Genomic DNA, 23,887 nt, shown 5'->3' on the forward strand with positions numbered 1-23,887 from the left:
AAATTGAAGTCTTGTTAACTGCTCTTTTTTAGGGTAATATATTTGTTTAATATTTAATTGCAAAGCTTTTCGGAGTTTTATTAGGATTCTTGAAGTGACACTCACTTTAAATATTACGCTACAATGCACTTTGATATCTCTATATTTTTTTACTCAGAGCTTACTTAATTACCGACATTTTTCTATCTGTATGTTGGACATCCTATTCTCCTATGAAAGATAAGTTGGATAAACAAAGATATTTGTTCATTTGTGCATTTGATAAAGCTCGGTAAACACAATCACGAAAAATGTTTTCGGTTTTGCAACAGCCAAAAAAGATTGCTCAATCATCTGGGAGCTTTTCAAGCTCGCTCCGATCTGAGCCAAAAACTTGAATGCGATTCCGAAACTGAATCTCTACCTGGATCCGAATCCGCTGGCAGTTGCGAGCGGCGAGCGAAGTGCAAAAGACGCCGTCTAGTTGTAAATACGCAAAGTAAACACTTTCGTTGGCTTGTCGGAGAACCGGAATCTCTTACTCATAACAAAAAAAAAAAAAAAGCTGAACCTCGCACTCGAACTAGGTTTATAATAGTGTGTAAAAGATGGATCAGAAGCGAGCCATGCTGTATCCGCAAGTGGATTTCAACACCCCGAGTGCCCCGTCGCCGACGCCAACGAGGGAATTGGCCAACCCCATGGGTCTGCCCGTGGAGGCTCCACCATCGTACGATGTGGCGATCTCGGTTCCGGTGGTTCCAGTGGTTTCTGCACCAGCGATTGTCCCAGCACTACCGCCAGTGGTTGTTGTCGAGCAGCCAGCACCACAGCCGCCTACAGTGGTGCCGATCGGTTCGTAGTTAAATCGTGGCTCGAGTATAAAGCTCTCCTGACGTCACTTCTGCTATTGCAGATGCCCTGAATCTGGGTCCAAATCGAAGTAGGGTCCACTGCCCCGCCTGTGGGGCCCACAAAACTACCAGAATGACACATACTGCTAATTCCAGAACACACATGGTTGCAGGTCTTCTCTGCCTAGTGGGGTAAGTTGAGGTTTCTCTGAATCATTATCTAGAATTACATTGTTAAGGCTAAGATTTTAAGAATTACTAATTTTCTTATCTATATGCTTTATTTAAATGTAATTGCAAAACTTTACAAATGTTGAAATTGTACTATCCCTTATTTATTATGCCAAGAAAGTCACACGAAATACACTTTCTAGTTTGTTGATTGTATGTTTATTGTAATTGTAAATTATGATTATTATATTATATATATTAATTAGCTTCAAACGAATTGTTTATATTTGTTTACAGTATCTTATAACTTATATAATTATATTATATAATTAATATACATTTATTTCTGTTTCAAAACGTTTCAGTTTTTGCTGCTGCGCCTGTTTTGTCCCCTATTGCATGAATAGCTGTCGGACAGGAAACCACTATTGTCGCAAATGTAACACCTTCCTGGGTGCCTACAATCCAAAAGGGATGAACTGATGATAAGACTGCGATAAGATGTGATCTGGGGGCTACAAAAAAGAGATACAAACCTATGCAAACACAAATCAGCTGATGTTTGCATGCAAATAAGTTAAGTTTGTACAGAAGCAAATGGCTGAAACGCAAAGCGTTAAAGATAGACTAATGGAAGGCAAAAAAAATGCCAGCTATTGGTTAAAAATATTTTACATATAAATACTTGAGGTGGCTAAAAATTATTTTAAAATTTCCCATCCACTAAACATAATAAACATAAGCAGAACCGCTTACCTTTGCATTGTTGCTGAAGCAGCTGACCTTTGGCTGGCTAAAAAAATAAAAGCGTGGGCCATAGCTTCGCTTGGCTTGGCAATAAATAGCAAACAAAAACAAATGACAAGAAATTTTAAATTTAAAATACTTTGGCGCCTAAATGGGCCGAAGAGTTGCCGGACCACAAAAAAAAACAATGCTTGCCAACACTGTTTACGCTCCACAATCGATATATCGATAGCCTCGTATTGGGCAATTGCGCGATATGGCAATGCTGCCGCAGCCAAAAAGACAATTGCAGAAAGTTTTTTTCACAACAAAAAGCCACCGAAAACCCTCGAATTAAACAACAAATGCGTGCCAAAAGCGCAGCAAATCTCCACTGAGCCACCGTTGTGCGTGTGTGTGTGCGAGGGCGTGGCAAAAGTGGGCGCACAACAACAAATCAGGCAGAGGAGCTGAGAGAGAGCAGAGCACCCAGGCAGCGCAGTTGCAGCGCAGCAGGGGCGAGCAGAGGCGGCGGCAGAGGGAAAAGTCGGGCATTTTCAGCTGCAATTCGTCGGATTGTTTTTCCAGCCAGCCAGGTTGGTTTCCCTCTATTATGGACAAGAAATCCTCGCCGGTGCGACGACAAAAGCGGCAAGCGAAGGTGATCGAGGAGAACTTTTGGGACTGCAGCGTCTGCACATACAGAAACTCGGCGGAGGCCTTCAAGTGTCGCATGTGCGACGTGCGGAAAGGTGAGTGACCCCGATTCCCGATTCCGAATCTCCCGGTTTCCGAATCCCCCGATCCATCGATTCCCAAGATTGCCAGACGCGTTCCGGTTTTCGTTTTCGATTAGTCGATTGACTATTGAACGGTTTTTTGGAGGGATTTTTATAGAGCCATCTACCAGGATACAAATTGAGATTGATGTAGACATCAGTGGATACATCACTTAAAAATGAAAAAAAATTTAAACCATACAAAACAATGGGGCTTACATAAAGCTGTAACGAGTGGTCAAGATGATCAATGAGTCATTATGCAATGCATTACATTGTATTGATTACACAAACTTAACAAAATACAAAAACCAACCGGTTTTACATATTCACCAACATGATAAAATTATTAACTAAAATTTGCAGTTGTGACTGTAATTTACAAATTGAAATTGATAACAACAAGTGGATTGAATATTATTAGCAATATAATCCATTTAAATTTAAACAAAACAATGTGCCTTAAGCAAGATATAGATATATATCACTGGTTCACTCACTTACGTTTTGAACTTTTTGTCCACAGGAACCTCCACGCGCAAACCGCGCCTGAACTCAGCGCTAGTCGCCCAGCAGGCCGCCACTTTGCCGGGCGCCAGCGCCAACATGCCCAACGGGAAGTCTGCCTCCGGATCGCGGCATGGCAGCGGGCACGACCGGCAGCGGCACAAGCGGTACCCGGCCCGGTTGAAGAACGTGGACCGGTCGACGGCGCAGACGCGCGAGGTGACGGTCAACTCGGTGACCGTGTTCATCACAGAGTACAAGGCCAAGCCGGTGAGCAGCCGGCGCGAGTCCAGCGAGCAGAGCTTCAGCGAGAGCAACGACAGCCGGAGTTAGAGGGGCGGTGAACTCCAGGCAACCACGTCCCCACGTCCCCAGCTGCCCGCTCCCCGATATTGTACGCCACAGTTCCCGGTCCCCTGTTACAAGTTGTAAATTCTAAGTGTTAGGCCCCTGGCGATAACAATTGTAAATCGAAATCCGTTTAAGTTACCAAGTATTAGGCCACGTTTAAAGCCCCAAAAAGCCACGCCCCACAAGTTCATGACTTCCAGCCCAGGCCAAGAAGGCGAAGCAAAGCGAAGCGACGGCGAGTCGATTGCATTTACACGACGCTCTCCAAATCCAACCTTAAAATGCGCTAAACCCTGTACATAGCGATGCATGAGTTCCCTGAATATCTCTGTCTCGTATCGTAATTTTAGTTGTAATTTAATTCTGCTACTCTAATTCCTAATTTATTGATGAAAAGGCAACTATGTATAACCGCCGTGTACATGTTCAAGATATCATTTGTTTCGTAAGTGTCGAATTAAAATATGGTTTAACTAAGTGCAAGCTAATCTCAATGTTCCACTAGCAGCGCCCATCTCCAATGGTTTGTGTAACAATTATAAACTATACCTTTTTTTTAACTAGATAATGCTGCTTGACAACGAAAAGTAGGAAGGAGATAGCCACAAAGCTTAGTTGTAGACAATTTGCTAATTTTAATTTGTTTCTATACAAGACTGATTAAGCGTTACCAACCAGATATATAGACGCCCACTCACGCACCCAGCCCGAGTCCGATTTTAATTTGATTTTCACCCAGGAGATCCTCCCAGCAAACAATAGACGAATACTCCAACTCGCAAAAAGAGAATTTTGTACTTAGCAGAGCTTAAACGCTCTTCCACCATAGCAATAATTACTTAGCGAACAAACAAACAAACAAACAAGAATTTTGATATGAACGATTGTATTTAATATTGGATAACGGATATAATGGTTTATAAAGTGCTTGATATTTGTATTTTGAGATAGATTATTTAGTCACACAAAAACACTCGCACACACTCCTCAAAACTGCCGACTGTAGTCAATGAATAACTTCCAATAGACAAACTTCAACTTGGATTACCGTACACATTTACAATTAATATGAACAGTTTGTATTCCAAATGCTTGGCCAGTTGAGCATTAATCAACAGCAACAACAAAGACAAAAAATTAAAAAAAAGCAATTAAAGAAGCCGCACTCACACAACCACACGGATAGTTAAAACTTGAATTCCAATTGTAAAGCATCAACTTTTAAAGCATTATAAAATACATTAAATAAATTTCGAAAATGCTAATCCAAATCGTTGTCGTCTTCGCTTGTCTTTAAGATTTGAGTTTAATATTTTTTATTTGAGCTTATCCGACATCCTAAACTTTTGCTGCCATGTTTTATTTTTGATTCTTTTTATGGCTGACATTCGGCTTAAAGTTTAAAGGTCTTTAAAGAGCAACGGAGCACTGAGAACCACCCTGCGTGAATGCCAGTACATCCACCGTTTCCCCAGGACCCAGGACCACCCACGCGTCGCCTTTCCCTCCCCTCCCTCTACCCCTCTCTTGCTATGTGTGTGTGTGCTTTGCTGTGCTTTCTGGACGGGGGGGGGGAGCACCATCTGTATCTGTATCTGGGTATCTGCTTACGCGTGCTCCCAGCGTCGAGTTTTTGGGCCTCAGATCAGGCCAGGGTTTCAGCCCGAGTTTCGGTTTCAAATGCACGGAAAATGGGAACAGGAGCTGGAGCTGGTGCCGAAGCCAAAGCTGGAGCCGGAGCCACTGTCTCTGGGCGATGGCTACGCCTTTGGCAGCTGCCTCAACTTTTCGCACAGAGCCGGAGCCGGAGCACATCGCACGCTTCGCAAATAAATTACAAATTGTTTCGTTCCAGCTATGCTGCCACAGTCGAACTTCCCTAACTCCAACCACCTTCTGCCACATTTAAAATTGAAATAAGCGTACATTTTAATTCTTCTGCAAGAAATCTATATTGAAAAGTAACCCTTGTTAAAGTTACGGATTCCAAGAAATTTTTTATTAAAAAAGAATGTTTCTCAAAAGATTTGATTAGTTTTTGGTAATGGTAATGGCTAAAAGGCAGCTGTATTTGAAATACAAAAGTTAAGGTGAATGTTATGTTAGTTTCAAAAGATATTGCTAAATGTATACAAAGCAAAAACTTATTTCTAAATACATTTTTTTAAATATTATTTATTTTAATTAAATCAACATTTTTTGAGCTTAAAACGTTTTTTTTTTTAATTACCCAGAGGCTTTTAATTGTAGTAAAATTAAATTCTTTTGTAATATTTATCAGCAAGTTGGAAAAAAATGGTGAACTTGTTAGCATAATAAACTTCGGGTTAAATTGTTATTCTGGTGAAAGTTAAAACGTTCCACATAAAAATGAACTTAGTTCACAAACAATAACTCAAGTAGATTTTCCTTGATAAATGTTAATTTGACTCAAGAAAATGCATCTTAGGGAAGCTTGACTCCAACTACATACAAACACACACAATTCCACCCACATCTCACACCCATTCACAGTCCTCGCGCAATTCGCTTCAGACTTCTAGCTCGGCGTTCGAAATGCTCTCGTTCGTATTTTCTCTAAAATGTTAAAATTCACTGGACCTCACACCACGCCGCCTGACATACCACCCCACCACCCCACCACCCCGCCATTCATTTCCATCCCTCTAGTTTGGCCCACAGGCAGCAGGACCAGGACCTGCGTTATCAGTGCCGCACTCTGTGCGCTTATCTTCCATGTGCGCTCCGTTCTTTGGCTCCAGTTCCAGCTCCTCCTCGTGGCCCTCCGCCTTCTTATCCGTTTGTTTGTCCGTGCTTCCGCTGCCTCATCTGTGCGACCGTCCGCACATCCTGTGCCACCCACCCTACCGGTCTTTCGTCCTGCGTCCTCTGTCCTCCGTCCTCCGTCCTTGTGTGTAGTTGGAAATTCTCGTTTTGCTCGGAGGAGCGAGAAAAAAAAAAAAAGGAAATCAACGTTGCAGCATTTGGAAAATGTTAAAACTCCTTGCTGCTGCCGGGCATTGCTTTCGCATGACGCATACGCCGCGTTGTCCGGTCCGAGGATCGCCTGGAAAACAAGTGAAGGCGGCGGATTAGGAGGGGAATGGTTAAGAATGTGGGTTGGTAATCCCAGCAAGTAACTTGAGCACTTTATGGCACAACGCGCACGTGTGTCTGAATCCGTACGTGTGTGTCTGTGTCTGTGTGTGTGTGTGTGTGTGTGTGTGTGTGTGGGTGCGCGTGGGTGTTAGATAACAAAAATGCGGTGCGGGGAATCCTCTTAAAGCTGCGATAGCTCCCGACTTTAAACACTCTTTAGGCTTTAGCCATTTTAATTACATTAAAAACTTTTGCAGGCATTAAATAAATTGGAGCCGAAGATGAAGATGAAGCCAAAGCCAAAGCCAAAGCCGATTCTGAATCCCAGGCAGGCAGCGAACGGCAAACTTATGTCACTTTGATCCTTGCAAGTAACTTTGGGCCAACTCATGCGAGACACAATGGGGAACTACCCTCTATGTGCCTCACTCCGCGCGGTAATCAAGTTAGTCTTTAAAATTGAAATTCCAGCATTAGGCTAGGAATGCGACCAACGTAAAACACAATCTATCCGAAAAGGGGTGGCTGCCAGAAGGATTGGCTGGGAGGCAGGAAATTGGGGAAGGAGGAGGAACACTGAGCTGGAATACGAAAATTCGCTGCCGCTTATCTGTTTCAAATGTGCCGCAGCACGTCGAATTTTATGCACCAAGAATTTATTCGTCACCCATTACTGACTGTCAAGTAAATCATTACTAATTGAAATTTCGTTTGCGGAACCCCAGACTATTTAAAATTACTTAAATCCAGTATTCAGGGTTTTTCGAACGTATGCCATGAATACTTACATTTGATCAAAAGGTAATAGTAATTATTTTGAAAAAAAAAATGAAATACTAAATGGTTAATATTTAACTTTGTTTCAAAAACACAGAAAAAAATACTTTCTTTACTTACTTTACTTAAATAAAACTTTTCTAACAAAGGTACAAGATTATAATGTTCCTTAACTTCCGTAGAACTTTCTTCTTGTTAAAATGCCTAAAATAATATTCTTATTATTATTATTTTTATTATTGTAATATAATAATATGTGTATGATTATGTATATAAAGCTTGTTTTAAGTCTTGAATATAAGCTAACTAGAGAACTAGAAACTAAGGTTTTGGGGTGACAATATTACTTTATTTATTTATTTATTAAATAAAAGGTCACAATTTCTAATTTTAGCTAAATCTTACCAAGCCGAAATGTATTGAATTCTTGCTTTAGAATTTTGCTGTTCAAGAACAAAAAAACCTGACCCATAAATTGAACAGCAAGTGTGGCATACGCTTCTTTCCCTAATTAAAGTTGAAAATTAAAGTTCCTCGAAGAGCGAAGAATGTACGACAATCGCAGTGTCACCATCACCCCCTCGGGTCCTTTGGCAGCCCCACGGACCCCCTCGCAGCCGCTGGCCGTGCCCGTTTGGGCCGTCAGCTTCATTGTGTTTATTTCTCATGTTAAAATCAAATTCCCGCGTGTGCAATTTTTCATTTGGCCCGTGAGCCGGAGTCCCGAGCTCAGCGGAGGAATGAAAGGGAAGTGGAAAAATGTGTAAAGGTGCGTGTGCCGGGGAAAAACCCAGGATGGGGGTGGCCTTAGGGGGTGGACCTCGACTGGGACTGGAACTGGGACTGGGACCGGGGCGTTTTTAGGGTGGTGTGATTGCTCGGCTGGCTCTTCCGGCGTGCTGTCTGACGTCAGGTGAAGTCAGCTTAAAGAACAACTTTGCCTACAAACTTTTGCCGCCAGCTTCAATTCTTCCGTTGCTCAGAGCGTGCGTCCTCTATTTTTCCCTGCGAACGCGCTGAGCTGCATTTTGGGTAAAATTTTCGATACCTGTCGGCATGTGTCGAGTACCAAGAGGTATTCCCCATCTGCCCCCCATCTGCATCTCTTCATGCCGCCTGGTTCTCGATTTCTTCACCTTGGCGCCCGCATAACTTGCGCTCTAAACAAAACAAAAATGCGTTGGCAAAAGCGTAGGACCAGGGACAGAACAACCAGAGACTTCTATGGAGACTCGGCGGTGAGGGCGGGGCGGGTTCTGTGGAGGGGGCGTGGCAGGGCAGAGGCAGCTGGCTACGATGACTACGATGGCGATGGTGATGGCGACACTGGCAACAGCAAAGGCAACGTTAGTGTGACACACTATAATACAAGTGGGTGACTCAACTTTGCTGTGGCTTAGAGAGCTTATAAAATGCGGAATGAAAATACCATAGTCAAAGTGGTAGTTGAAACAAAAGAACCTTTTAAAATATCTTGTTAAGAATTTAGTTTTTGTGATATAACGTTAGCTAATTTTTAAAAGTATTGTCTTTTTAAAACTCATTTTATTTGGCAGGTTGGCAAACGTTCAGTTGAACTCAACAATAAAAAAAGGGTCCTTAAAAGACTTTCTTAATTTTAAATTTTAGAATTTCTACTTATGTCAAAAATTTGTATCTTTACTTCAGAGTACTTAAACATAAGAAGAATGCTTTTGATAGGTTTTAATGATATTAAAACTTAGTTTTTTTTTTCTAGTTCTAAAAAATACATTCTACGAACATAGTAGAGAAAGAAAAGAAATATCAAAACACCCTATTGCTAATTTACATTTTAAATCCTTTAATTGTGTTTAAAACAATTTCAGTACATTTCAGGAGTCAGGCTTTTTCTCATACTTATTATATTCAGATCTTTACAGGATTGTGTGTCGATAAAAGTAGAACGTATCTCTTAGTAAAATAAGAATCTTCTGATTTCATACTGTGATGATAACACATTGGACGTCTAAAACAGAAGAAGAGTATCTGTCTTTCGGTGCACCCCAACGCACCAAGCCGCTTCATCCTGGCTGGCTGCTTGCTCTTGCTGGCTCCGGCTGAAAGGACAGCGACAGGCCGCTGAGGACGAGGACAAAGGAGAGGACGAAGAAGAGCTGGGAGGATTGGGAATGGGAAGGGAAAGGGGCGGCCAAGAAGAAGGGAGGTGGTGGGGAGGGGGAGGCAGACACGACACACCAAGTGTACAATAGCTTTAAGCTTAAACTCTCGCACACTTGCACGCACACACGCTCAGTCATCCCCACACACACACACACAGACACTCTGTGTCGTTGAACACACATACATATATTTGGGAATACAGGGCCACGAGCAACTGAAGATAATAATAATAGAAAATAATATTTTTGTTGCTTTTCCCGCTGCGTGCCGAGAAACCAGAGAAGTGGAGAAACGGAGACCCAGCCTTGGGGCGAAGTTCGTCTGCTTGTTTAAAGGGGGGTGTGGGGCAAATACAGACGAGGTGAGGGAGCAGTGCGCGATCGGTGGGGCACCCTGTATTTGCAGCTGCTGACGGGGAAGAAAATTCACGGACGAACGCTATGTGTCCAAGTCCAAGAAAGAAAAATACTTGCCAGGCGACAGCGCAGCACAAACGGGCAAAGATTCCCAGGGCTGCAGCAGCTCCGAAATATCCTTACAAATATTGGAGTATTCTAAAGCATTGACACCCGCGAAGGTCCCCAAAGTTGGACCCCACCAGCAGCTGAACCAACTCCAATGGGGGGCTTTGTTTATAAATATATCAAAGGGTGACCCCGGCGAGCTAGCTCTGAAATTTTATGGAGTTTTTAAGAATGAGTTCTATGTTATATAAGTAAACAAAATCAATCATTAAAATATACATTTACATCGAAAATTAAATTCACCTTAATGTTAAATAAAATTGTTAATTCAATGACAATCTTAATTCCATAGAGATCAGAAACAGATAACTTTCTAAAAGAATACTTAAAATGTTTAAAAAATGTATGATTATCTTATTTTTCTTGACAAGAACAAGAATTATGGTTTTCGCATAATGGTTTTCGCAGATTAATAACTCATCAGAATCCCCTCTCGATTTATCATACACTGCACTTTTTAAATACAATTTTGACCATCGCTTAATTCCGAAATGGGTCATACGGAAAGCGAAGCAGAGCTTATCTCCGATCAGAGCCAAGTATGCTTCCTTATCAGCGAACACCGAAAATTAAGTGATATTTTTCGGTTTGTACAGCTGACGGAGGTCCGATAAGAATGCGGCCCCTTTCCCGAGAAAAGCGTATGTAACTCCCGGTAAGTACAAAGTACAATAGAGAATATGGGAACCGCAGCCCTGGAGTCAAACCAAGGGAACAAATCCTAACTATAGTTGGGAATATGAGTTTTTGAAAAGCTTACATTGTGTTTTTAGGGGCTGTTAAATAAAAAAAAATATGCGAAAGATATAGGACTATAGTTGAGATATTATATTGGGACATTATTATTATTAAACATTGAATTTAAAAGCTAAGGGTTTGTCAGTTCTTTTATAATATAAGACTTAAGTGGGACTGTAGGAGTAACTTAGGTTAATTCAAAGCTTTAACTTACATTCGCAAGTTAAGGCTTCGGCCATATACATATATGTATAACAAGTCTTAAGTACAGTAGTTCTTAGTACTATATACATATATATATATATATATCAAGTACTATATAGAATCCGGGAATTGCAGCCCTGGCAGAATCGAGCAAAATGGAGGGAAGGCGACGGCAACAGCAACGGCAAACGGCAACGAAAGGCAAGGCGGCCAGGCAAGACGGCCAGCTCCAGCAATAGCTATATGGCTATAGCTACGGATACATCTACAGCTACAGCTACAACATCTACGGCTCCAAGGGGGCGGGGCGGGGGGCGCAGCGCCCATTTGAGGCAGCCATCAAGTAGCGAATTCGCCGCCACGCAGTCGAGCGTTTGACATTTCCCCATACTTGATGGGGCGCCGCCCCGCAAAGTATCTTCAAATCGATGAAATTCAACACAGGCAGGCGGCAGATAAAAGAACCCGCTACTTTATGGCGCGCCCGCCACCAAAATGCGCTGTATAAATGTGGCCCAAAGAAGCATTGCCAACGAAATCCAAACTTACTTGGGCCACTCGCCCCGGCAAGTATGTGGAAAATCGAGTGGATGAGAGCGGGCCGAGCGATTGAGATACTTTCTGGGGCGTATTTGCCCCCCTCCAACTACACTCGTCGCAACCCAGTGGTGGGTAGTTGAGAGACACAGAGAGAAACAAAGAGAGAGAGAGGGAGAGTGTAAATTCTCTCCTCAAGACCAAAGTATTTGTGAGTAGTATCTGTGTGTGGGGCTTGCTGAATGTATCTCTCAGTTGCTGAATGAGCTTGAAATACGTTTTGAAAACACAACGGTCGTGCTAAAGTTAAACAGCCACAAAAAAAAGGGCTCATGGTCCATAAAAAAGTTAATAAAATTTAAACTTTGTGCACTAAAATATTCAAGGAATTTAGAATTTCTGAAACAGGCAGAAAAACACTTAAAATAGCTCTTTAATTATTTATTGCCTACATTTTGGAGCAGGCGTGAGATAATCAAACATTGCAATTATACGCACACACACATGGCAACCACAGACACAGTGCATTCCATGCACATTTCATGCATTTCCTTTGTACTGGGCAACTTATCAAGTTTCCTGTCCACCAAATGCAACCCCAAAAATACCCAGCCCGCAATGTTGTACCACCCCCAAAGCACACGCACACGCCCCACCGCCCACCATTAAGCATATACAATATATTCCGACCATGTACTGTACAACTGCAGCAGCAATAGCTGCAACTCCATCAACGGCAGCAACACCGATGTGCAACAGCAACAGCAACACAATCGCCACATTGCCATCAGCAATTCCGATTCCGATTGCATTTTGTTGCACGCACATATTTTTGTGCGGCTGTGGATAATGATTTGGTTACATTTGATTTGGATGCCTATTTTTATGCAAAAGTAATACCCTAACCAATCCTGCTATTTCCAATTTTGGTGAATCAGTTTCTGCCTTAATCGTAGGAGAGCAGGACATATATCTTATGTCGATTTTAGTTTCGCAAATTTCTATTATTTAAGTTCGTTATGATATTTTTTTATTTGGTTGTTAAATTGTATAATTTCTTGTAATGCGACATGAATTCCAGATTTAAATTTTAAAGCTTTTTAAGCCAATAATTCAAAATAATAGAGTTGCAAGCAACGGGACTATTTATTTTTCAATGTAGTGCTATATCAGAAAAATATTATTGCTTCATTTCTAAAAATTTGCTTTAAATGGCTGTGAAAGAAATCCACTTTATCGCAACAATGCAATTATGGCCATGGCACTGTTGTAATAAAAAAACTTCAGATATTTTCCCATAATCAACTTTTTTTTTAAACTTTTTAACTTTTTTGATAGAGCAAAACATAAAGAACCTTTTGTTTTTAGACAAAGATAGCTATACTTACCCGTTAGCCATACTATTTTGTTTTATTACATTGCTAAAAACATAAAGAGAATATAAAAAATAACAGAGCATCTAAAACGACACTTCAAAATGCAGCTATAGCTTCTCCCTTTTCGATGATAATGCTGTGGTTAAAAGGAAGTGCTATCCTGTCTCCTGGCTGCGGTGGCCAACAGTTTTTACTTATTTATGCGTTTTTCGCATTTGTTGCAACACATTTTAATATTCATTTCGGGGCGTGGCATCGGTCAGCCTTTGCAATTAAAAGGAGCGGGTTAAGGAGCGGATTGGGGCACGATGGGGGGTACAGGGGACAGGGGACAGTGACGTGCAAGGGGTTAAAACGAGTCGCAAAGATCCTAAGACGGATCAGGCAGGCAGGCAGGCAGGTGGCTGACACAGAAAACCCGGCTGCCAGCCGAAGCCAAGCAACAGGCGAAGCAGCAATATTGGCAACAGCAACACCAGCAACAGCAACACCAGCAGCAGCAGCAGCAGCAGCAATATGCAACAACAACAGCGGCAACGTGCAACAACAACAATGGCGAGTGCCGGACAACTCTTGACATGCATATGCAAAAGGTCTTTCCCAGGTTTTGCGGCTCACAATCAATTTGAGAGACCTTCGTTCGCTTCTCATTGGGAACCCGCCAAAATGCAAATGACGACAGCAACAGCAACAACAACCACAACGCAGAATGAGAACTTTGACGAAGCCTTTGATGTGCGCCGTTGTCGGTGACTTAGCCACCCCCTCGCAACGCTCCACCCCTCACCCTTTAAGTCCAGAAACGAAAGCCCAGGGACCATAGCCCATAGCCCATAGCCCATAGCCCATACGGCACGCCATCTCGTATAATCAATATTTGCGAGCGGACCAAGCCAACGAAAAAGCCGGGCTGGGCTGCCCAGGTCAGGCTGAGACAGCGGAAGTCGTTGTCACATCAATGGCGACAAAGCACTTCCGCCGCTCCTCTATTCTCTTTCGGACAAAGGGATGCTGCCTGCCTGTGATATCCCTGAAAAGTGGACACTCGGAGAAAATAATGTTCCCCCTGAGTGGAATTGAAGTCTGTACGTCAGCACTATTTTTAAATCAACATCGCTCAGCCTTAACTTCAAAGCACATAAGCTTCCGTTCGCAGATTGTTTATGAACAATATTGTATATTTTGTATTAGATAACTGGCTTTTACAAGTATATTTTTTGTACTTAAAATAAAACTAATGATTAGTGGGGGGAATAAAAGGATTAATACTGTTTGTATCAGGGTTAAATAGGTACTAATCAAAAACAACCGTGGTGCCCACAAACAAAATAGGAAAGGTTAATTTATATAAAGAAGTTATTAAAAATTGGGGATTCATTGAAGTAAATAGAAAAATTGGCTATGAGAAAAAAATTTAATTAATAAAAACTTTGTATGTAAGCAAATGAAAGTTAGATAATATAATTGTTAGGCTTAACGCTTAGAATAACAAAAATAAATGTAAAAATAAATTAAAGTTAAATTAATGTTAATTTAATTTTTGTTCCTATCACTGATTCCACTGACAAAAGTATTACTATTTTTCGCAGTGTACGTTCCCGTTTAAATCATATTTCCTCTGGATTGAAAAACTCCTTTGCAGAACCAGGTAATGCTCTACCCTTCTACGGTAGAAGAATCGTAATTTTGAAGGGGGTAAGGAGGTGGGTTCTAGGGGAACAGCAAAAGTCTAGAATTTCCAACGGGCGGGGAGTCTGAACCCTCCTACAAACGGCGCAGCCCTCGGCGATAACCCCTTATCTCTGTCAACTGGCGTAGGGTCTCTGGAATGTCGGAGGGGTTGGGGCCCTCGTCTGGGGATATATTCCCCCAGTGTTTTTTTTAACGTTTTTTTATTTCGTTTCGATTCGTTGCCAGTACCGATCGCTGTTTTCGCTTTGTGCATTCTTTCAGTTTGTTTTGCGCCGTCTCTCGTTGTGCCTTTTGTCGCCTGTTCTCGGCTTTCCGTTCTCCGTCCCCGTCTCCGTTCCTCCTTACTCGTTCTCCGCTCCCCCAATTCTCCGTTCTTCCATCTTCCCTCTCCCGTCTTCTGTCTTCTGTCTTTCGAGGCATGCAGTCATCGGCGACGTCGCTGAATTTCATTTCAGCCAAACCAAACCATACCAAAACACCAAAACCAAAACCAAAACCAAAACCGAACCCAAAGCGAACTGAACCAAACCGATGGTGAATCATCGAAATTAAAAATAAGTGTTTTGTATCTGTATCTCAGCGCTTGTTTCACATTCGCTTCTGTTGTTGTTGTTGCTGTGGATGTTTTGCTCACATTCCGTTGCCGGCGATAGCTTCACTATTTTCCCTTCGCAGTGAGCAAGGAATGTGTTTTTGAAGTCGAGAATCTATAATATGTTACTAAATCTGGGTTTCTGGAACTTTTAATCATTGACTCAAGTTAAGAAGCTAAATTTGCATAACTCAAAGTTTTCTTAGGTCTGACTTTTGTAAGGGTCCGACATATTTGTGAAATCACATTTGTTTTTAAACTTAAAATTTAGTTTAGTTTATTACTTTAAACTTTAGATGGAGTACAAATAAGTTGGTATTAGCAAAGGTCCTATATAGAAAAAAGGAAGTTTGAAGTAAAAAAAAGAGTAGTAATCAAATTCAGAATACTTATTAATCCTTAAACATATTCAGTCCCGCCATTTTGCAAAGAATGAAACAGGTAACCTAATGTTATAAAACATATAATTTAATTCAAAATTTTTAATTTTGTACACATTTTGAATAACCATACTTAACCAATTGTGATAAGAGTTAGAAAATGTCTTAAGCTTAAATCTTGGGTTTGCTGGAAACTCTTAAACACCGAGTTGGTATGATAGCCATCCACTTGACTGAGATTTCCCATGGAGGCTCTCCAACGCAGTGCCCAGATTAGTCACCGAATGCTTCCTGCTCTCGGTTCAAGGACACCTGTTTCCACATTCCACGCCAAACGATCCCCGGTATGCAACATCCGCCATTCGAAAGCAGGTAGCTGGCTGAGTGTGTGTGGCTGCCGTGATAACCTTGCCACGATTGCAGATGATGGTGCGCTGCTTTGTGTTTCGGTGGTGCTATAGCCAATCCTATTGCTAGTACTAGAGCTAATGGTGGTGCCTCGCATATCCTTCCTTGGTCACCTTGGGCGGCATTCACGAAATGTGTATCCATGACACGCACACACACTCAGGCACACAAACACACACTCAGGCACACACACGCAGACACACACACTCAGGCACACACACACCCATGCGACGGGGTATCCAGGGGACACACACACGGGTCCGTTGTGGATTAAAATTTCTTCGTTCCTTCTACTTTTTTATGTACGTAGAATGCATTTCCCTTGGCGAAGAGGGAGCGATGCCAAGGGGAAATGGGGGGAGGGGGGCATTTATTTTCGGCATTTGAAGTTAGTCCTTTGAAAAAACGGGGGTTCGAATTCAAAGCGCTAGACCGAACGAATCGCTGCGAAAGGGACTGGAATGGAAATGTGCGAAGGGTTGCTCGTCGGCCTGTGTGTGTCCGTGTGTATCTGTGTGTGTGTGTTGAAGGAACACATTTGGATGCCAGACTGCCGTCGAGTCTCAAACTCCCTGTGCGACATTACGGCCAAGTGTAAGCAGCAACAGCAGCAACAGCAGCAGCAACATCAGCGACAGCCCAGCAGCAACATCGAATCGATTTTGGAATTCGTCTCATGGCGAGTGTGTGGAAAATGCTGATAAATGGGAGTTAGACTCGGGACACGGCACCCAGGATACCCCCTTGACGGCTTTCACTGCCACGGCCATGCTAATGAGACCCCCACAAGAAGTCCCCACACGCTGGCAAAATAAGGCACTGATGTTCATATAATATATATTACACATTGTTTACCTATTTCGAGTTTTTTTTTTAACAAAAATAAAATATAGTTTCTAGTTTCTGTTCGTTTATAAGAACTACAACTTAATGGTAAAAAATCTACTTTAACAAACTTATAAACTATTACGATAAGAAAACTCAAATCATTTGTCAACTGAAATTTACGCAGACGTTGCTAACAAATACATTTATATTTTTAAGCCCAATATAATAAACTATTAAAAAGATTAAACTTGGCTTTTAAAAGTGTAATCTTCACAAAAAGATATAGAAAATAATGGATAACTTTTGTAGGTTTGATGAATTTCCATACTCAAAGTAGCTGGTGCTAAGAATTGCAAAGCTAAAACCAGTTTATACATATTTGTTATTATTATTATTTTATGCTCAATCGCAGTTTTTATAATCAAACCATATGAGAGAAAACCTTTTAGGTCTGGCCAATTTTATTAAAACCTCTGACGAGTAAAAAAATAACTGATACGGCGTTGTTTTGCTTTTCTCCGTGTAACAATTGCAGCTGCCCCCTTCGCACGACGCAAATGCAGTTGCAGCTCGACCGGAATATAGTACCCACAAACCCCCCTAAAGTCGCCAGCTCCCTCCTCCACCCACCCACCGTGACCGATAAGTCGATGGGTGGTTGCCCGTTGGGGGGTGGCTCCGTTTGTTTGCCCACGTCGACGCATTGATAAGATAAGCAATAGGCAAGTCGGAATGCCTGACATCAGGCCCATGGACCCCAGAAGCGTGGAACAGGGAGCCCGCAACCCTCTGCTAGTATAGCCGTTGCTGTCGTGACTAGACACTTTCTTATGGCTGCATTTCAGAAAATTCAAATTTCATAGAATGCAAATGTTGGTTAAACAACATTTTGCCCGGCACACGACCGCGCTCCCAGGTCCAGTCGCATTTCCAGTGTTCGGTCGCAATCGCAGTCGCAGTCGCAGCTGAGGCACAAACAGAAACAACAACAGAAATAGAAATAGAAATAGAAATAGAAACAGAAACAGAAACAGAAAGACCACACCGATTCAGGTCTCGACTGGGAAGCAGAAGAGGAAAGGGGCGGTCAGCGAGAGCTTAAGTCAGGTTTTGTGAGTTGAATTTTAAGTAAAACGAACTTAAACGGCCTGCTCAGTCCAGGTTATTGGTTTAGAAATACCCAACCCAATACCGGGATTTACATTACACCGGGATTTGAAAGGGAATTTCCAGGTTAGAATTAATCTAATAATTTAAGAAAAGTTATTGTACTAACGACCTTCAAACGAAGATGCTTAAATAACTCAAAGTAAATACCCCAAAGTGAACTACAAAATCAATTTAAAAATTAATCTGAAACTTAAGGTATTGACTACAAATTAATATCTATTTGACAGACCACAATGACTTACGAAAACCAGCGTAACACTTTTTAAAAGATTACATACCAGAAATGTATTAAAAGTTTGTGAAATTTTCACTTTTTACACATCTATTTACCAAATATAATTTATTATTTGAAGCATGCATTTTAAGACAATGATTTTCTTTGAAATTTTATATTTTCAGAATTCTTTCTAGTACGTATCAGTATTTCATGAATTGCAAAAAATAGTCATTATTCTCTGAATTGTTTAACACATAGACGTTCCGATTTTATAACTTAATAAAATACTATTTTAGGCAAGCTATGCTATAAATTAATGGGGATCCTTTATACGTCGAAGAAATTATTTGAAAATTGGGATGTTCACTGCAATTTTAGTCAAAATCTAGGTGGTGTCTCACCGGTTTGCAGACCAACATCCATTTAACCTCTTGGCAAATCGGATCTTTGCATTAATATTCGAAACCGAGTTTCGAGTCGGGACTTATCTGCCTGGGGCTGCTTTAAAGCTTTAATTTTGGGGTCCAGCGAATGAATAAAATTTCCGATTGGGTGGTTTTCCCCCACGTTCATGTACCTTCGTAAGAGTGTGCGTTTGTGTACATAATCACACACACTGGCTCTTGACGCATACGCACATTTAATGCAAATTTAAGCAGTTAGCAAGCAAGTAAAACCGTTATGTGTATACACAGGGATATGAAGCTGCGCCTATGTGTGTTTGTATATAAATGCAAGTGTTTGTAAATGCATCGATGCTTATACATAATGCAGGCAATATAAATAATTGCAGTACATAGGCTGGCGAGTGTGTGTGCGTTGCATAACCGCATATGCTATATACGCAAATATCTGGTAGTGTGTATGCATATATGTATGTATGTATATATCGGCATCTGCATCTCTGGCTGGATGCACATTTCATTGCAATTGCATTAGTGCCGGGCCCTTTGTTCATTACAAAATGCAGACACACACCACACACACACACACACACAGGCCCAAATAAAATAAATTTCCCACAAAACATTTACGCATTTGCCGAGCAAGATAAACAGCAAAAGCAAACTCCCAGTGTAATCAATAAAATCGCTGGCATTTGCTGGATTTTTATACATGTTTAATTTATTTTCTCTTCTTCCGTGTCTCCAACATCATCGTTCAAATTTTTTTGGGGGTTTCGCCTCCTAAAACAGAAATATCAATCGTCGATAAACTTAGATCTAGGGAAAACTCACAATTGAAACTCAGGGGGTTTTCAGAATCAACATAGTTAATAATATAGTTTGCAAATGGAATTAAGGCATTCAGTATATTGCATATCAACAAAATCGAATCGGGCTCATTTAACTAATCCAAAAACAGAGAATAGGAGAAATCCTGACTTAACATAACATTGTACATATTTATTTATTTTTAATTTATTTAATTTAATCCTCGCTTTTTCGCTTATCGCTGCTTAAATAAAATTACGTAATTGTTGTTTTAGCATTAATTTTTGCTTGCTTGTTTATGTTTTTCTTTTTTATACAATACAGTTTATATCACAATAGAAAAAAGAATTAATTCGCAAATTCTTTTCAATCGTTATCTTCTCTTTTTGCTTGCTTACTTATAAATTAAACAATAAAAAATTTACAGAATTTTCTTTAACGTTTGTGTGTGTTTGTTTGTGTGTGTAAGTGTTTGGGTGAGTTTTTTGCTATTAAACAAGGTTGTTTTGTTTTTTGTTTTTTTTTTATGTTTTTATAACTTGTGTTAATGGTTATTCTCCCCTCGTTTTCGTTATTTGACTAATTGTGGCTTGACAAAGGTTAATAACTAAGAACTAAAATTTACGCATTTTCATTAAGTGTCTACTATTAACATTGTTTTTGCTTAAGTTTTCGTTACTCTTTTGTTTACGTTTTAATCAACTAAATTAAACGGCATAACTAACGACGCTGTACTAAACAAATTCGCAACGAACGTTGAGAAGAAAACGTCGAGGAACAAAAACAAAAAAGATACAAACACAAAAGGGGAGCAAGAAAAATGCGATGGAGAGTGAGAAAAAAGAGCGGAGAGTCAAGTTTTAATTCCCTATACTCCCTCTCTTTTTAGCTTTGTTGTTGTATCGCTATTATGCTGCTGTTGTTGTTTTCTGTTGTTGCTGTGGCAATGGAGGACGCTGGCTTTTGTAGCCGAAGCGTGAATTAAAATAAACTATTTAAATTTATTTGCATCTGCTTAACTGCGGCCTGCATTGCACACACACACATGCGTTGTGTGTGTAAATTTGCTGCCCACTCTCCTGCTCTCCCCCCTCCCACTGCTTATCGTGGGTCTCCATCGCCATGCACTTTGTTGCTGTCGGCCATAGCTGCAGTTGTTGTTGCCTGCTGTTTCTTTTTTTTTTGTTTATCGCTGCGTGCGTGTAAGCCGACGCCAGCGGCTGTCTCCCCTCTCGCTCTTGCCCCCTAGGAACAACAACACAACACAACGCAGCAGAGCGAGCTCCATGAACAGTGCTGTCTGGTCTTCTGCAGAAAAATAGCTAGATTAAGCTGAAATTTATCTAAATGGATATAAACCCTTTTTACACGAGCTGAATTTTCATGACTTTTCGTAAGTTTAGGTATTTTATAGTTTATGGGATCGGTTGTTTATGTATAAGTCGATATATACATATTTCAGAAAATATTGTTTAGGATTTCGATGTTGACTGCATCTTAGCAAAAAAAAAAATTCAGGTCGTGTAAGAAGATGTTTGGGAGTTCAATAATCAAAGAATTTGTTTCTAAAAAACCATAAAATTGGGACATAAACCTTGGATGGGGGACAAAACTGTAGTACATTTTTGCCAACAAAAAAAAATTTATCTGAGTACAAGCTGAACTGACAGCACTCTCCCCCTGACACCGTCTGTCCCTGTCTCTATTTCCCCAACTCCGACCGCTCGCCTTGCTTTTTCTTGCGTGTGTTTGTGTGTGTGCCGCATTGTTTGCCGTGTTGTTTTGTGCCTCTTAGCTCGTTTCTCGAATCGTACGAAAAAAATGTAGTACAGCGTGTGGTATGGCAAACGAAAGCTATGAGTTCTCAGTGTATCTTGTCTGCTCCGCCTGCCCTCCCTTTTCCACTTGAAATCTATGGTTGGGAATTACTAGAGCCGCGAGCGGCCTCCTCCGCCGCACAGGCGTTGCAATCGTGGTGGACGCATCACCTGACCAGCCAGAGGCCCAAATTGAGCTTCTGCAGCTTGGGCAGCTTCATGATGATGTCGATGCCCTTGGAACTGAGTTGCGTGCAGCCGTAGAGATCGATGGTCTTGAGATTGGTCAGATCCTCGGCCAGCGTCTGCAGGCCCTTGTCCGTAATCCGGCTGCACTGTCCGATATTGAGGTTCTCCAACTCGTGGAGCGCCTTGGCGATCTTCAGCATTCCGTGATCGGTGATCTGGCACTGATTCAGCGACAGAGATCTTAGTCGGTAGAGTCCCTGGGCAATGTGCGTCAGTGCCTGATCGCTGATCTTGTCGCAGAAACTAACGTCCAGGGAGTTGATCCCGCTGCCGCCCTCCGTGAGGTAGGCCATTCCGATGTCCGAAATGTTGTCGCAGGAACGGAGGTTCAGTTGCTCCAGCTTTGGCATCCGGGCCAGGTGCTTCAGTCCGCTGTCCGTCACGGAGACGCAGAAGCTCAGGTTGATCGATTTCAACGAGGTCAGACCCTGGGCAATGTGACCAAGGGCCTCGTCACTCAGCCGCTGGCAGTCCTGCAGACCCAGATACTCCAGTTGCAGATTGCCCTCGGCCGTTTCGCGTGAGAAACCCGCAAGGTGACCAATGCCCTGGTCACTAATGTGCCAGCAGGATCGCAGATTCAGGTGCTTCAGCTTCTTTAGGCCCCACGCTATGAGCAGGAGTCCAGTGTTGGTGATGTTGCAACAGCCGCCCAGTTCCAGGGTCTCCAGATTCCTCAGGTGCTGGGCAATCCGTCCCAGACTTGTGTCAGTGATCTGTTTGCAGAGGGAGAGGTCCAGGGTCTTGAGGTTGGGCAGATCCACGCTGAAGGCATGGCCCAGATTCATGTCGGCCACGTTGAAGCATCCGCTCAGGTTTAGCGAGGTCAGAGCCGGAACGCCCAGGACCAAATCCTTGAGCGAGCGGCGCAGCGAGAGGATCTGCACCTTCTTGATGCCTCTTTTGACCAGGCAGTTGAATAGACTCGGACTGGAGCGTTTCAGGTGCAACTTGGCCTCGACGCCCTTCCAAACGCTCTTGGCATAAGCCGCATCCCGCCAGGCGGTACAAACCTGGGCCGCCCGGCCCAAATCCCGCACTGGAAGGTGCTCGAAGATCTGCTCGAGGAGTTCCGGGAACAGATTGCTGATGTGGGTGCCCTCCACTGGTGGCGGACTCTCCGGCGAGGCGGGCCTGTGCGGTAGGTGGTGGTGATGATGATGGTGATGCTGTGCGTGGGCCGCTGCCGCTGCTGCCGCCGCCGCCGCTGCTGCGGCATGTTGCAAATACAAGGCCGGCGGCAGGGTCTGAAGCTGGTGGTGTGGCGGTCGGTGATGCAGGGCGTAGGGCGTGAAGCGCAGCAGGTGGTGATGCGTGGTGGTGGCCCCGGTTCGCGTTAGTCCGGGCAGCTCAGTCTGTTGATAGAGTTCATCCATGGCCCAGGTGGGCGCTCCTCCTGGTCCGCCAACCGCTGCCGCTCCTCCGCCACTGGTGGCCGCTCCATTGCTGCCGGATCCGCCACAGTGGCTATTCAGATTGTTCAACACCGCCATTGTCTGGTGGTGGAAGGGCAGCAGTTCCGTGTTGGTAGCCATGTCCTCCTCTTGGTTTTACACTTGGCTTATCTCTTGGCTGCTACTTTGGATCTACTCGTTCTACGGGATTCCTATATACGCTGCATTTTACTGTTTGTATGCTTAGTTGAAGACTAGTGGTGTTCACTGTGGTTCACTCGCGCTGCACTTTAACTCGAGAGCACTGTGTCGGGTGGATAGTGGCAGTCCCAAGTCCCAGTAGGTCTCTTATTTATTCTGTGTTCTTGCGGTGCGGCCGAGACAGAAACGATGTGCGCGAACCGGACGACGACGAAAAACTCAACTTGAAACGCCGAGTCGCCTTGCTTTTAGCCTGAGTCGAGCGCACGGAAACGCGGAGAGCGCGAGGGAGGATTATCTGAGCGTATTCAGCCATAAGGTTTCTTCGGAGCAGGTAGCCAAGTGCGCTTTCTCTCGCTTACTCTCTCGACGAACTCTCTCTCTCTCTCTCCGCCTCTGGCTGAATGCTGAGTCAACAGCGGTTTATAGCTAGTTTAGCTTGTCTAAGGCTAGATTTACGGTGTGGGTGGAAGGACATGCAATCAGATTTTGGTAACAAAAGTTACAGTTAGAAGCTGTATTTTTTAAATATCCTAATATAGTTCCCTTTTAGTATTATTTTTTAAAATTTGAATAAAGCACCATTTTTTAGTTGTAAGCAACCGATTGTATACTGTCATGTGAATTGTTGAATTCCCCAACTTATAAATACCTTTGCACATAAAATAGTAGTTGGTATATTTAAAATAAAAGTTAGTATTTGGGTCTTTTTAAAAAATCGAATCTAACTTTAAAGCAGGCATTTATTTAAGTCTCTGTAGTTCATTTGTTTTTGTTTATGTCTATGGGGAAACCGTTTTGTCTATTCAGCATTTATTTATTTCTCACCATATCGCGACATGTTTTCATTTATTTATTGTGCGCTCCCTTGGGTCCCTCTTGCCGTGTAGTAAAAGCAACATTCATCTATATTTTCAAACAGTTTTTAGTTTAGTCAGCTTTCTCATCACTGACTTGAGAG

General features: G+C 42.4%; 3 protein-coding genes across 3 annotated transcripts; 2 read left to right on the plus strand and 1 right to left on the minus strand.

Annotated features, from left to right (window-relative positions):
* Positions 1 to 271: 271 nt before the first annotated feature.
* Positions 272 to 1,759, plus strand: LOC128255302 (lipopolysaccharide-induced tumor necrosis factor-alpha factor homolog). Its single transcript, XM_052984826.1, has 3 exons — positions 272 to 834; positions 896 to 1,025; positions 1,370 to 1,759. Exons 1-3 carry the CDS (start codon positions 588 to 590, stop codon positions 1,485 to 1,487), a joined length of 495 nt encoding a protein of 164 aa, XP_052840786.1. The 5' UTR covers positions 272 to 587; the 3' UTR covers positions 1,488 to 1,759.
* A 130-nt stretch (positions 1,760 to 1,889) lies between these two features.
* Positions 1,890 to 4,638, plus strand: LOC128255303 (RING1 and YY1-binding protein A). The gene is made up of 2 exons (XM_052984827.1): positions 1,890 to 2,482; positions 3,036 to 4,638. Exons 1-2 carry the CDS (start codon positions 2,344 to 2,346, stop codon positions 3,347 to 3,349), a joined length of 453 nt encoding a protein of 150 aa, XP_052840787.1. The 5' UTR covers positions 1,890 to 2,343; the 3' UTR covers positions 3,350 to 4,638.
* A 14,511-nt stretch (positions 4,639 to 19,149) lies between these two features.
* Positions 19,150 to 23,150, minus strand: LOC128255358 (F-box/LRR-repeat protein 14). The gene has a single exon (XM_052984907.1). The coding sequence runs from the start codon at positions 22,864 to 22,866 to the stop codon at positions 21,250 to 21,252; it is 1,617 nt and encodes a 538-aa protein (XP_052840867.1). The 5' UTR covers positions 22,867 to 23,150; the 3' UTR covers positions 19,150 to 21,249.
* Between the last annotated feature and the right edge of the window lie 737 nt (positions 23,151 to 23,887).

This window comes from Drosophila gunungcola, assembly GCF_025200985.1.
Source record: "Drosophila gunungcola strain Sukarami chromosome 2R unlocalized genomic scaffold, Dgunungcola_SK_2 000011F, whole genome shotgun sequence".
In the NCBI taxonomy this organism is placed as follows: domain Eukaryota; kingdom Metazoa; phylum Arthropoda; class Insecta; order Diptera; family Drosophilidae; genus Drosophila; species Drosophila gunungcola.

Bases quoted from the DNA above. Each gene is read 5' to 3' on its own strand.
- LOC128255303 (XM_052984827.1), top strand. From the start codon at position 2,344: ATGGACAAGAAATCCTCGCCGGTGCGACGACAAAAGCGGCAAGCGAAG. The intron at 2,483-3,035 runs GTGAGTGACCCC...TTTTGTCCACAG, and splicing joins CATGTGCGACGTGCGGAAAG to GAACCTCCACGCGCAAACCG.
- LOC128255302 (XM_052984826.1), top strand. From the start codon at position 588: ATGGATCAGAAGCGAGCCATGCTGTATCCGCAAGTGGATTTCAACACC. The intron at 835-895 runs GTTCGTAGTTAA...CTGCTATTGCAG, and splicing joins GCCTACAGTGGTGCCGATCG to ATGCCCTGAATCTGGGTCCA. The intron at 1,026-1,369 runs GTAAGTTGAGGT...AAAACGTTTCAG, and splicing joins GGTCTTCTCTGCCTAGTGGG to TTTTTGCTGCTGCGCCTGTT.
- LOC128255358 (XM_052984907.1), bottom strand. From the start codon at position 22,866: ATGGCTACCAACACGGAACTGCTGCCCTTCCACCACCAGACAATGGCG.